Here is a 15,747-nt window from a genome sequence, read left to right as displayed (position 1 = left end):
ACTAAATAAAAAAACACCCTCCAGGTAAGCATGTTGTAAAAAGGACGTATCGTCAATATGCCAGGATTGGTTTAGGGCAGCGGCTGCCACCCAATTTCAGGTCATGTCCCAGCTACGCCTGTCTATTTGCCCCTCCCCCCCACTCTTGTGATTTTTAAATTCCGTTGTTCAAAATTTTACGTTTATTAAGATGAGGAAAGCTTAAAGGGCAATTAACATGATATTTTTTTCAGGTTGTTCTCTAGCTATATTTTATGCTAACGAAAAATATTGTCCGTATAAAACACATTTTATATAATGTGAAAAATTATTTCAATGCTAGTGTGTATCTTTTTTGCTCTGTAAATGTATATGAGTGTGAACTTATTCACATTAATTTTTGTTTTTAAAATTAAGGCTCTAAAGATAGTGAGCCAAAGACTGCACATCCTACTAATCATGGGTTTAGGGTAATAAGTTGAAACTTTCAGGGTTTTTAGGAAGGATGTTGGAATGGCACTATGTGGGATTGTTCAGAAGGATGTTGAAATAAATCTACACACTATGTCAACTAAGGTTATAAAACAGCAGTAAAAGCTATAGCCTAGGAACAGCTTAGAGTATTAGCTAAAACTTACATCTAGCAAAAATGAAAATAGTTTAAGTACATCTAGGTTGTCGAAAAAGACCAGGTTGTCAAGACATCCAGGCGCGATATCTTCCGACTATGAAAGTTTGTACCGTAGCAACTATCGGGGAAAGTTTATATTGCTTCAAAACTGGATCTAAGGTAATTATTTCCATGCTGGTTGTCAACAGCAAGTCTCAACAATATCTTAAGAATGACAGAGGGTATTAAGTTGAAATTTTCAGGACTAAAACTATCACTACTTCTGTTCTTACTACTGAACTAAACCAAAAGGGTGTAAATGCATCCAGGTCGTCAAGATAGAATAGATAGAATGTTTCAGGAACAGAGTAGAGTATTAAGCTTTATTTTCAGGGAAAGTTGACGTGTGAAAATAATGCAAAATATACTATGTGTATCCGGATTTTCAAAAGAAGGTATATAACTAGAATTGATAAAAAAAAAATTTCCCAACATATAAATAGTGCGCCAAAATCTGAATTCTTAAATCGAAAACCGAAAAGATATTGATATTCTTTTTTTTAACCAATAAAAAAGACTATGTCAATTAAAAACAAGCAGGAATTCATTCTAAAAAGACTTTTTCCCAAAAACGAAGCTTTCCAAAGAAAAGTGAAAAGTTACAAAAAACCAAAGATGAGCAGAAATAAAGCCAAATAATTTTCCAACACCATCAATAAATAAACGAAACACAAGACAAAAGGAATTATAATAAGTAACTGAATCAAACTCAAAATGAGCAGAAACTAAGAGAAGAATGAGCTGTCGCCCCTCGTGGCTTCTAAAGACTTGAACATAATTTGTACTTTACTGAAAACAAAATACATTCTAAATATTTCCTCTTTTTTATTTAATAAATCTAAAACGATTAAAACTTTCTGAAATTTATATATATATATATATATATATATATATATATATATATATATATATATATATATATATATATATATATATATATATATATATATAAAAATAAGTTGTCTGTCTGTGGATCGGGTGACGTCATGTTTCTGTGTCGACTGACGTCATGAAGTTAGTTGTCGTCATTTTTGCTATGACGGTGACGTCATTAAAGATATTTAAGACATATATGTTCACGTAGAAATCTATTAATGTTTAAGTTTACAATGACTGATGAACTTACAATGGCAAAAGCCGATGAAGATGCTCAAAGAGTCTATGCCAAAAAACTTGCTGCTGATAGAGAAAGTCAGAAAAGAAAGCGTGCCGAGGAATCAAAAGAACAGCAAGGAAACAGGCTTGAAACTAAAGAACGCAAAACCGCGCAGTTAGATGAAGATCCACCTGGACAGCGAGAGTCAAAACATATCAAAACTGAAAATGATAGCGATGATGATTGGGTTTGGGATTTTGACTTGGATAAGGTCATCAATGCCTACCAGATTTTAGTTAAAAAAACAAAGGTTCGGCGATATGTATTTCATAGTGAAGCTGAAAAATAAAGAAGAAAAAGAAAACTGAAAAAATGTAAAAAACTAAAAAATACTAAAAAGAAAAAACACTTTTCGACGACCGGGACAGAGGGAATATAAATAACGACCGGGACACTTAAAGAGAAATTACAGACTGGGATACCGGGACACAAATGACGACCGGGACACAGGGAATATAAATGACGACCAGGACACAGGTATTTTAGAATATCGTTCAAAGACAAATTTTTAATTGTAAGAAGACCGTTGAAAGAGAATAATTAAAAACACTTTTTAAAACTTTTTTTAAAGTTTTAAAGTGTTTAAAACACCAGTCCTGGTTGAACTTCGTTGAAGTAAGGATGCTAGGGCTATTTTTAAAAAAAGTTTTAAAAAGTATTTTTAATTATTCAGTTTTTAATCCTCACAATTTGATGTAAGTTCTTTTATATATATGTATAGTTTCTCTCTTATTCTTGAATTGTGCTGAAGACGGCCCTTGGACATAGGGCCGAAATATCTACAGAAATAATTTCCACTGTCTTGAAATTTTCCCTATTGTCTCTACGTTGTATTTGTTTGTTATGGAAAGGCAGTGTGGTCTTCGTCGCTATTTTCGACAATGGCAACACCCGAGGAAGCTGCTCAAAACAAATGTATTCAAGCCGAAGTAGCTGAGTTGGTAAAGCGTTATGTTTCAGGTTCTAGGTCCGAGAGGCTCCAGGTTTGAACCTTGGCTTTAGCATTAATACAAAAGAAGAAAAAAACTAAAAAAGGTAAAAACTACAAAACACTAAAAAGAAAATATATATATATATATATATATATATATATATATATATATATATATATATATATATATATATATATATATATATATATATATATATATATATATATATATATAAATAAGTTGGCGCGTTGGGGTGGCGCGAAGCGCCACCCCAACAGCTAGTATATATATAAAAATAAGTTGTCCGTGTGTGTGTGTGTCGAGTGACGTCATGTTTGTGTGTCGACTGACGTCATGTTTTCGACTGACGAAATTACAGACCGGGACATCGGGAAACAAATGACGACCGGGACAACGGGACATAGGGAATATAAATGACGACCGGGACACTCAAAGAGAAAGCGACCGGGACACAAGGAATGTTCGATTAGCAATCACCATCAACAAAGCACCGGGACACAAATGACGACCGGGACACAGGGAGTATAAATTACGACCAGGACATAAGTAAAAAAAAACTAAAAAAAAACTAAAAAAAGGTAAAAACTAAAAAAAAAACTAAAAAGAAAAAAAACTAAAAACTAATAAAAAACTAAAAAAGCTAAAAAACTAAAAAACTAAAAAAGAAAAAAAAGAAAAAAAGGAAAAAAACTGAAAAATAAAGGAGAAAAACAAAACTAAAAAAATAAAAATAAAAAAACTAAAAAGGTAAAAACTACAAAAAAAAACTAAAAAGAAAAAAGAAAAAAAACTAAAAAAACTAAAAAAAAGCAAAAACCAAAAAAAAACTAAAAAGAAAAAAAGGGGAAAAACACAAAAATTTATTTCATCATATACCAATTCAAAAACGAATGTATATACAGACCGGGACACCGGGACACAAATGACGACCGGGACACAGGGAGTATAAATGACGACCGGGACACAGGGACACAACTACAACGGGGACGCCGGGGGGCACAGGGGGATATATAAATGACGACGGGGACACAGGGAATGTTCGATTAGCAATCACCATCAACAAAGCTCAAGGGCAATCATTAGAATCATGAGGTATAACTAAAAAAACTAAAAAAAAATTAAAAAACTAAAAACTAAAAAAAAGATCAATTCAAAAACGAATGTATATACAGACCGGGACACCGGGACACAAATGACGACCGGGACGCCGGGACACAAGGAATATAAATGACGACCGGGACACTCAAAGAGAAATTAGAGACTGGGACACCGGGACACAAATGACGACCGGGACACAGGGAATATAAATGACGACCGGGACACAGGGACACAACTACAACGGGGACGCCGGGGGCACAGGGGGATATATAAATGGCGACGGCGACAGAGGGAATGGTCGATTAGCAATCACCATCAACAAAGCTCAAGGGCAATCATTAGAATCATGAGGTATAGATCTGAATACGGATTGTTTTCCCATGGAAAATTATATGTTGCATGTTCAAGAGTCGGTAAACCTGACAATCTATTTATATGCATAGACAATGGGACAGCGAAGAATGTTGTATATTCGCAAGTTTTACGTAGTTAAAAACATATATATATATATATATATATATATATATATATATATATATATATATATATATATATATATATATATATATATATATATATATATCTATATTCACAGGTGGGACACAGGGACACAACTACAATGGCGCGTAACTAATATGGCGCTTAACGACTTACGCGCGCGGGGGGCTTGGGGGGGGGGGGGGGAAAGTGCCCCCACCAACTATATGTTGGGGTGGCGCGAAGCGCCACCCCAACGGCTAGTATATATATATATATATATATATATATATATATATATATATATATATATATATATATTATATATATATATATATATATATATATATATATATATATATAAATTCCATCCATATTCGTTTTTGTTTCAACAATCTTGGTTATGGTGGCGTATTTTTTCATTATTATAAGAAATTAACAATCATAGATCGAAATAAAAAAAAAAGTTTTCAGACAAGTTAAAAACTGTGTCAGCTAAAAATTGTTTTAGTAAGTACAAATTATGTTTTGGTGTTTAGAAGGAGCATTGGAAGAGGGGGGGCATCCTTACTCTTCTTAGTTTTTGCTCGTTTTGAGCATGACGTGTCTATATGTTAAAATTTCTCTTCCTTTTTGGTTTTGTACACTTATAGTAAGGGCGGAAGAAATAATAGTAATGGCCCTGGAAGTTTCAACTTAATACCCTATGTTTTTCTTGAGATATTGCTGATATACCTTGCTGATAAATAACATGCAAGTAATGCAGTTTGATTTATTTTTAAGCTGAAATAGATTTTCCCTGAATATTTCTATTTTATACCCTACTCCAGTCCTGAAATACTCTGCCTGAACGTGTTAACAACCTGCTCTATTTTGACAACCTAGATTCACTTCAAATATTTTGATTTAGTACAATATTAGCAGTAATAGCCGTAGCAGTAGCAGCAGCAGTAGTACCAAAGGTAGTACCAAAGGTATTGCTAATGCATATCTTTAATAACCTACATGTACATAGCGTATTCCGATTCAGGTCAAAATCGCCCCGTCATTCCCTTAAAGTTTTACTAATACATTTAGCGTTAACAATTGTAGTAGTCACAATAGCAGAAGTAATCGTAGGGGCATGGGAAGTAGTATTAATAGCAGCAGCAAAAGTATTCACATTGTACCTTATTGGTCTAGTTCAAAATTCCCTCTTCGTGCCCTGAGAGTTTCATCTGAATACTTTAATCTGTTTCTGAAACATTACTGATACGCGTTTTGGATAATCTGTAGGCACATAGTGTTTTGATTTACAGCAACGTCCCTGCAAACGGCCTCCGAAAGTTTCACACTAACACCATTAGTTTTAGCAATAGTAATATACAAACAGTCTATTTTTATTAGTTAACATGTGTTTAAAGCATCAACCAGATACTGTAAGCCAATCTTGAGATACTACTGATCCGCCCTTTTGACAGTCTGTGCAGAGTCTTTCAACTTAAATCAACATCTACCTCAACATTGCCTGAAAATTTTCCCTTTATACCCTAAGCCTTATTAGCAATATTAACAATAGCTCCACTCCACTCCAACCTCCACTCCAGTATTTCTTTTAAGCTGTGTTTTTGAAAAACTCAGTTTACTATTCTTCATAGTTTTTTTACTCATAGGAACACTTTGGAGGTTGGTGCTGCAACCTTAGGCAGTACATCCGTTAATGCTTACCAGGAACTTCCTCATTTTTATTCATTCATAGATTTTTTTTTTCTCTCTCTTTTTTTTAGTGAAACTCTAGAAGACCTAGAAATACAATGGCTGAAAGAAAATATCCAACACGAACATATGACAAACACTGGATATCTGATAGAACTAAAATCGTTCCTAAGTAAAGATACAGGGAGCATATGAAAAGAGAATCAAAATATTACCGTCACTTGGTGAATTATAAAACGGAACATTTTTATGAATAAAAGAGAAACGGGACATGTAACAAATTACAAACCAATCTGCTGCGTTACAGTGACTTTCGTAAATGGGCATAAGAAGCTTAAATCAGGACTCGAGAAGATATCGAAAAACCATTAATCTTCGTCTCTTCTCCCTCCAGGAATAGTAGCTTACCATCAAGAAGTTGTTATATTATGTGATTAGTTTAACTGCCAACTTAAGTTCACGACTGAATTTACGATAATTAAATTTTGATCTAAAAACTGTTTCCGACTTTCTACCACAATTTCTGTCCTTTATAAGATTTTAAAAGAATTCTGAAAAGTATAAACTCATTCTGTAAAAAAAAAAAAAAAAAAAAAAAAAAAAAAAAAAAAAAAAAAAAAAAAAAAAAAAAAAAAAAAAAAAAAAAAAAAGCCTTGGTTGTATAAGATCATGGGAATCAGCCTAGTAAGGCCAGCAATATGGAAGAAGTAATTACCATCATAAAATATTTCAGCTCAGAGATAGGCACAAGAACTCAAGAACTTAACTTTTCCGGCCCTAATTTAGACCACGAATCATTCCTGATTCGTTCTTTCAGAGGTCACAACTATTTTAAGAGTTAGCAAAAAATCACTGTTCGGAATTTTCCTTTTTTTTATTCAATTTCGGTCCAAAAAATACATATATATATACGCAGGAAAACGGGTACATAGAATTATATATGGGTATACTGACGGGCATATGAAATTGCCCGTAGTTAGTATCCCAGGCTCAGTGAACTATCAGTCAGAAGTTATTTGGGCACACGAATTTATGAACATAACAAGATTCTCGACAAGTGCCCAGAGACCAATTTTATACTTTTCAAAAAAACCATTACTTTTCGTCAAAACTTAAACTTTTATCAGGAAACCAATCTACAACTTGTCGCGACATTAAGTTCGCCAGAGGCTAGCGCAGCTGTTATGGGCTCTAGAAATATCAGCGATTATGGAGATGGTTTCAAAACGATTATTGAAAGTATGCATTTCCAATGGATATTTTCTGGCAAAACTAACTAACTTTTTGATACTTTTGGCATTTGATTAAATTTTTTTCCAATTTTGGCTTTTTGGGTTCCTTTTTCGTTCAACAATAATGTTTCGTTTTTTTTTCCAAGATCATTTTTTCATTAATCTAAATGGTAGAAAATTATACAGATATCAGTATACAGGTGCATTCAACTTGGCATATACTCTTGCGGACAAGGTGAGAAAAAACTCAAGAAGAAAAATAAACGAGGATATTTCCAGCCAGTGAAAAAGCGTAAATCAATACAAATATTTCGCCCGAGACCTCCACTCAGCCGTTCTCAATGCAAAGATAGAAAAATAATATTAGACCGTAAAACAAAACCACTAAAATAGATAAAAACAAACCGTAAAAAAACAACCACCGCTAGATGGAAGTATCGGCCGAAATATTTACATTGCATTTTAACTCGCTTGAAATATCCTCGTTTATTTTTCTTCTCGAGTTTTTTCTCAACTTGTCATGCTTAGCCAGTGTGGTCTTAGCAATTAATAATATTTTCGTACAGAATTTTATGAAAATATCTTAAATCTATAGGCAAGGGTGCCTTTTCACCCTATTTTTAGCGCATCTCTCCTTTGATGCATCAACACATCTGCGATGGAATCAGTGGAAAATACCCAAAATAGTAGCCTTTCCCACTGTTCAATCCTGATTTCCTTTCTTCCTTTTTATAACTTTCATTCTCACTTTTCCAAAAAAAAAAGAATGGTAGGAACCTTTGAAATATGGCTCTAAGAACATTCGCAATTGTAATTATCTTCGAATGATTGGTACTAAAATTGCCAATTGATAATATGAAATTACTAGCCTATTAACTAGATTTTCGAGATACGAAAACATCTTCCAAACAAAATTTATGAGCCAAGCCCAGTCCAGCCCAATGAGACAAGGCAAGGTAAAATCAGCTGTATTTGAGGGTTTTCTTTTCACTTCCTGGCTTTCAACTGGTATATTTTGATACATAAAACAGTGGTGGTAGGCGGAGGGACAGAATCCCCCCAAGATTGGTCTGAAGACTTACCAAGATCAACTGTTTATCTACTTTTATTCCCTATTAGATTTATTGGCTTTATTCTTAGATTTATCAATCTCCCTGAATGATTGGTAATGAAATTCCAATGATACTGTGAAAAATATTAGCTTATAACTAGATTACGCATTAGAATTACGAATTGCGAAGACAAATTATAGAGAAAAAACCAAACGAGGGTGATTTTCAGCCAGTGATTTTTATTTGTTTATTTTTCTTTATTTTTCGTTATTCTTAGTGGTTCATTGGCATCCTAATTCTGCTTGCACCCAACCTTGCTCCATTCTGTGTTTACTTTGGCATTTAAGGTATTCAGATCATAGACGATCCGCGACCACTACCTGGATAAAGAGCAAATCATTGCCCATAGAAACGAAAGGTTTAAAATCACTTTGGAAAAAAAATTACTGGTGAGAAAATATTTCGCTTAAAGATGATCAAGAAGAATAGCCGTTAGCCTATATTTGTTTATCTTAATAATAAAAGTTTATTATGAAAAATATTTAAGGAGCTTTGAAAGAGCTTGAAATTCCCCAAAAGTGGCAGCAGATCAAAATAAAAAGTGGACAATTGAAACAACAATGACCGAAAGGCCTAGACGGGAAATTTTTCAAAATTTCCGGAAATTATTTTTTTTTTCTTGAAAAAATTCCCTAAGATAAAAACCCTAGATCGGAAAAACTTAGACTTAAACCTTGAGAAAGACAGAAAATTGCTCATTTATATGAGAATATTCAATGGAGACCATTACTTATTTCTGGGAGTCCTAAAGGTTTGTAGCTCGATTAGAAAAGAAGCGGCTGAGCTTATGGAATCGGAAGAACAGCTGAGCAGCCTCTGACTATGGGTGTAAATGATGGAAGATTGGTCAGTGCTAATTGGGAAATTTCCCCTCGTTTAGGTCTACAAAAAAAAAATGCATGGTGGCTTTATATGGTGCTAGTGTTGCTGGTATGGGACAGACTAAACCCTGTAATCATTACAGAAGCACGTTTCTGAACTCCCTCAAGTTATTTTATTTATTGTAAAAAAAAAAAAAAAAAAAAAAAACATTTAAGGCTAACTTAAATGACGAAGAGCCGTAATCCATGACATGTAAAGATACTTTAGCACTTTTTAGAGTTAAATGCAAAAATATAACCAATTCTAACTACCAATCACAATTTTTATTGGATGATTTTTTTATCGACAAAATTTTTGATAAATTAGCTAACAAAGAAATATCAAAACTTCAGATTGTATGCAAAATCAGACCAGATATTAGCTTTAGACCAAAAGATTATTAGAAAACTCTGCTTGGAAATTCTATTGTTATTGTTTTTTTTTGTTTTTTTAAGCATATAAATTCCGCAAAAATTGAAGTTCGGAAAATAAATATTTAATCAAAAATGGAAGATGGAATTAAATTAGCGAAAATCGTAGATTTACATTAAACGGAATTACTATTGACCAATGTAATTATCAATTTTATCCACAGATATATTTAGTGGACAGAAAATAAATGGGTAGAAATTCATCACCTTTGACTTTTCACTAGACTAATACATTTTGTCAATACATACTGCTTGAGCCTTGTTTTCAGGCCACCCACATACAACAGTAAGTTCGACACAGGTTTTGCAGATCATCGTTTTAACTGCCGTGTTCAACACGACGAATGTCTTCTCACAACACAACCCGGGTTCAACCATGCTATTCTGACTCGCTACCCGTGTTCAACACGCGTTGAGCCCATCAGATGAGAACGCTTTAAAGTTTTGCTGGGTTGAACACAGAGAACCTGAAAACAATTTTTGTCGAACCTGCTCACAATACGCTTCAAACCTGGTGCCTGAAAACTTAACTTTGTATGGATTGCAATCTATGATTTCCTTGTTTAACTTACGGGTTCATAAGGCATCTCTGTTTCTTCGTCAACGCATGCAAATCTATCAAATATAACTAACTGTGGTCTTGGTGCTGGGAGGACATATGCAAATATGGATGGCACATCTCTGCATATTTCCCAGATGTATTCGTACGTTTCTTTTGAAACTGGGACTCTTCCATAGCAGATGTCTTCCATCTTCAATCTAGCTTCAAGACGAGTCCATAAGGCTGGAAATAAGCAAAACATTCATAAGAAAATCATTTTTTTCCAAAACGAGGTACGATAAAATCCTGTACTATTAAGATAGTTAAGTCCCCCAAAACTAAAGCAATTAATATAGTTAAAATTGAAGTAACAGGGTTCCAAGAGACATAACAGTGCATCTTATCATAAATTGTGACAAAATCATAGACTGAAAAGGTGCGATTATAATAAAAAGGAGGGAGCCCAGACGATTTTACCAAAAGAAGAGGGATAAACAATAGAAGATGAATTTATGTGGCCATGCTTCAACTGTTCTAGGAGGAAGATTCATGAGCCAATCTTACAAGGACCCACTGCGTAACAGAATGAGCATAGTATAATTTCCTTCTACAAAGCCGACTTACAAGTTCTGTTAGGAAAAACAGCAAGATAAAATCAGTCATAAGGCTGACTGGTCACTAGAGAGTGACCCTTTCCAATGTTAGGTCATATTTTAAATATAGAGGTTAAAAAAAATATGAATAGATGAAAACTTATTAAGTTTTGAGCCGCTCAACAAAAGCTATTAGCACAAACAAATTTGCACAATTTTAGGAAAAGGGAAGGAACAGCTCCAAAAAGGGGACAACTTCCAGTGCTCTTAAATACAAACTTTGACAAAAAGCAAGTATTTGTGAAGCCAGATATAGACCCAGATATTTTCCTGAGAAAGAACAGGCTAAAGTTATTTATTTGGATGTCTATAAACATGCAAATTTTTGGGAGCTTGTTTGTGCTTGGTTTTTCAGGGAGAGATTTGTAGCAAGAATAATGCAAGGTGAAAGTTCACATTCATCTTTGGCATTTTACTAGGTTGCAGCTTCACTGCAACCATGTTTTAGCTTAAGAAGCAACTTCATTTACAAATCCTTTTACCATAGATTAGCTTTATTAATCAGTAACCAAAATTAATTCTAGATATACAACTTAAGAAGCAGACAAATTTAACATCCTCAATAGACAACCTGCAGTTCACAATTAAATGAACAATACTTCAATAAATAAACTTTTCAATAAACCTTTTAGCCTTTTTTAACTTGTGTTGAGTTTTCTCTTTAGATTATCAGAGGAATAGGTTTTGCTTGGTGCAAGTTTATTTGCCTGCTTGAAATTTATTTCAGATTTGTAACTGGATTTGTAATCAACATGTATCAGGATATCAACATTGCCCTTATTTCTAATACTTTATGTTTGTTTTAAGCCCACCTTCATTGATCATTTTAAATATATTCTTTTATGATAAACAGTATTTCAAACAGTAGGTGGTACAAAAATGTGGTTCAATCCCGTTTTCTAGGGCTATAATGAAAGAGAGGTTGAGATGGCAAGGCCACGTTCTGCAAATGAGGGATGACAGATTGCCAAAGATTGTCCTTTTTGGCAACTGTCTGGGCTAAACAGAAAGCAGGACGTCCTCTTCTAGGGTGGGAGGATGTCATAAATAAAGATTTGAAGGGAATGGGAGCTTCGTGGGAGGGTTTAGAGGGAGGCCTTGAATAGATTGGGTTAAAGAAAGGACGTGCATAGCTGTGTTGGCCTCAGGCGGCTTGGTGGTGCGGTGAGTTATTATTAGTAGTATGTTCTTTTTGTTTTTATTCATGGTAATGTCTGTTCAAGGGCCCAAATTTGGGCTTCATCCCTCTTTAACGCCAATCCTTTCTACCCCCACCCCAAACTTCCCTTGTAGAGATCTGTTCTTTCTTTCATGTTATGGTTGTTCAAAGACATTATTTACAAATAGTCCAAAGTGATTAAATGTTTTTAAAATGCAGAGTGGGCAGTTTCATCCTCTTGCTGATTTATTTCAATAATAGTCCTTCAGGGTTTTTGGATGCTCTTCTTAGGATGTTCTACAATTATGCAAAGATGTACCCTCATATAAGTGTACGTTTGTTATGGCATCTCTAAAGAAAGCAATAAGTTTCCTTTATGGGTGAACCATTTACTAGCCCTTCCTTTGGTAAGACTATGGAAGATCTGAAGAATGCTTTCAAATTAAGCTACAAGAGGTTTGTCTAGTGCAACTTTTTTAAAATTGATGCTAAGAAATAATAAAAGGCAATTTTAAAATGTACCATTTTGGTATTTTCATAGAAACGAAAAAAATACCACATTCTCTCTTACATTTTGAAAATTGCTTTTTATATGTATCTCAAAAACTACTCTTCTTGTATTTTTATAGATCCTTACCCCTAATAGCATGGCAGCATAACAGGCTAAAATTGTTGAAAATGCCAAATCTTAAAACTAAAGTGCTTCATTGCCCTTGTGCAACCATATATTGCCAATTTTCTCAGTCCAAGATATATAATACATAAAACGTAATTATTACACTCCATATGGAAAGAAAGAAGTCATTGTAGGACAAGACAATCAATTAATTAGAACTGACCTGAAAGAGTGATACCATCTAATCCTTCTAAAGCAATTTCATCTAACACTATATCCCCAAAATGTGTCATTTCTGTTCTCTTGCACCAATTTTCAACCAATTTCAAGTGAAAGCCTAGAAGAGTAAGAACCATCAATATGGTTAGAGCATGGTAATCTATGACAAAGAATGTTTTATGTCAATACAAGAAAAATCAGCAGAATCAAGGCTGTATTCAGGGGTTTGACCCTCTCCCCCAGAAAACCTGTTTGTCCAACTCGTAAGAATGTAAAAAAAAACACATTATTGATAGGTTTTTTGAAGTGTTTTCTATACCCCATCCTGAAAATCTTTGATACAGCCCTAGTTGAAATACAGCCAAAATGTTTCCTTTCTATTGCATAACACATTATTAATAATATGAATTTTAATGGATGTCAGTAAAAACTGAAAAAGTAATAACATGATTAACCATCATTTTCTTGGCTACATGCTCAATTAAAATATTTCATTAAGCCTGTTATATGACAGCCATAAAAAAGAAAAAAGAACTTTAGCATATTCTCTTCATAGCAATTGAAGAATATAAGGTTGGTCCAAATCACCCAAACAAAAATTAGAAGTTGCCTTACCCACACCAGGGTGCTAATTGGTCAATTTTGAGAAGACAAAAAAAACAATTGTGATATTTTCATGACTAATCAAACTCTACAGTTAACAAGTGATTAACTGTGATTTTTTGTGCTAAACACTAATAAGAGCATTTCATTCATATGCAATAACACCAATCACATCTGTCAGATCATAGGCAGAAAAAAGAAAAAGAATTGTTGCATGTACTTATTTGTGATTGTTAAAGGAAAATAGCTCCCCTCCACATCACTTGAGATGAAATTTGAAGTTACTTTGCTCAGCCAGGGATACCAATTGGAATACTCAAAAAAAAAATTATCTTCTTTGGTATTTTCATTACAAAATTGGTAAAAAGTGTACCTGCTAGATTTAGAAAAAAGATTCTCCCCTGCCTCCTATGAGTTAGTGAACTAACACAATGACACTCATCTGCTCAAAAAATTTGCTCTTGAAGTCTCAATTAAATCTCCTAGTCTTGAGACAAAACAGGGCAGAATTACTACAACTGAGTGACTACTCATTTATGAAGATAAAATGTCCTCTTCCTGCTTCATCAAATTCTTTATGAATCTCCTCACACAAAATAGTCTATTACTGATTTTTCACTTACAGATTCCCACTTTGACTAAAAAGCAAACATGTTTTCAACATATGCAGCTTGAACAAAGGACAAATATGCAGAGTGTGAGTCTAAATGACCCTGTTATTAAGAGTCTTATCTTAAGTTGCAGCTAGGAGCAATCTAAGGATTTCTTCTTGTAGAGCTCCAGAATGATGACTTGAGTTGTATACAAATTCATTAGCAACCAGGGGCTGTTCCATGTTCAGTAGCATCCCAATTGAGTTTACAGTCTCTGGAGGACCACTTAGCATCTAGGCTTTGCTTGAAAACGTCAATGAAATTGGCAGTAACTGTTTCATTATATAGTTTGTTCTAATTGTTGACAATGCAAGATTAAAAGAATTCAGTGTGGACTCTAGATACTGTAGACTACTTGATGAGTTTCAGGTGATGACCTCTAGTTCTTGAGTTGGTACTAACAATAGGGAATAACGCTGGGAGAGCATTAGCCCTCAATAACTTGTAGGCTAAAATGGCATCCCATCTATTTACCTTGTAAATAAGTGTAGGGAGATTCACCTTTGACAGTCTTACAGGGTAGGAAAGCTCCCACATGCCAGATATCAATTTAATGATATGCCTCTGCACATCTTCAAGAAAATTAATATCTTTTTTAAAGTAAGGGGAGGCAAGAGACATTCCAACTAACTTCAAGCTTAGGATGCAAAAGTCCTTTATATAGAAGACTGATGACTTTAGGGGAATAAGTGAAAATAGTATGCTTAATTAGTCCCATGGTTGAACTAGCCCTAGCAGCAGACCTCTTAGCATGAGTGCTGAATTTTAGTTCATTGTCAATAGTGACACCAAGATCCTGCTCATTATTTACAGAGGAGAGTGGGAGGCCTAAGAAGAGTGGCAAGGATTCCGTTTGCCAAAGTGAATCATATGGCACTTGGCAACATTGAATTCAAGAAGCCAGGCCCACTCAAAAATGTAGCAGCAGAAGCACAGTCCCAAATGTCCTATATTTTGAGCTACTTATTTGAAAATTAGGAGTATTGGGGGTAAAATGAAGTGGAAGTGGTAAACATATCATAGTTCATATTATTGACCTACCAATAAATTGAACATACCAATTGATGCCTTTTCTTATGCTCTTTATTAATATAATAACTGCTTTTATTGCAAATTAAAACTTAAGCACTTTTTGAGCTCTTAAAAATGACAAATTTCTAATTAAAGTATGAAATATTGGTTGTTTTCAAGAAAATAATGCTATTTTTTCTCAGTGCTGTTTTCTTACCTTAAATTGCAACTTGCAGTGATTGAAGGATTTTCTATCCTGTAGCATTGCTCTTGGTTGTTTTCCATCAAGAGGTTGAATATAAATTTTTTGAACAAAATAATACTACATTTTCTCAGTGCCAAAATTATTTATAGTTAGGTTAGGTCAAAAAGTGCTTAAATTTGCATTTGCAATAGAAGCAATTATTGTATTTGTAAAGAGCATGAAAAAAGGCATCAAGTGGTATGTTCACTTTATTGGTGAGTCAATAATATGAACTGTGATATGTTTACAGTGGAAGTGCCTTCAAAGTGTGAACTAAAATTTTCAATAAATTTGGAGAGGCTTACATTACTGATCTACAAATAAGGTAAACTTACCACTCAAGACCTTTTTTATGCTCTTTCTAAATATAGTTGTTTCACTAGA

General features: G+C 34.0%; 1 protein-coding gene across 3 annotated transcripts in view; it reads right to left on the bottom strand.

Annotated features, from left to right (window-relative positions):
- LOC136034944 (general transcription factor 3C polypeptide 1-like) overlaps positions 1 to 15,747 on the bottom strand; it is a 136,030-nt gene that overhangs the window by 118,602 nt on the left and 1,681 nt on the right. For 2 of the 3 annotated variants that reach the window (XR_010619301.1, XM_065716482.1), the window contains exons 2-3: positions 12,857 to 12,970; positions 10,237 to 10,448 (exon numbers count right to left, since the gene is read on the bottom strand). Coding sequence is in view for 2 of the 3 variants with exons in the window: in XM_065716482.1 (XP_065572554.1) it covers positions 10,237 to 10,448; positions 12,857 to 12,926 (282 nt within the window). In the remaining variant the exon portion in view is untranslated. Of the gene's footprint in view, positions 1 to 10,236; positions 10,449 to 12,856; positions 12,971 to 15,336; positions 15,476 to 15,747 lie in introns of those variants that run through there. The other variant, XM_065716483.1, reaches the window with a different exon arrangement.

Source organism: Artemia franciscana, chromosome 13 (genome assembly GCF_032884065.1).
Source record: "Artemia franciscana chromosome 13, ASM3288406v1, whole genome shotgun sequence".
Classification (NCBI taxonomy): Eukaryota; Metazoa; Arthropoda; class Branchiopoda; order Anostraca; family Artemiidae; genus Artemia; species Artemia franciscana.
Note: the sequence above shows the minus strand (reverse complement) of the source record. Positions and strands in the feature narration are given on the sequence as shown.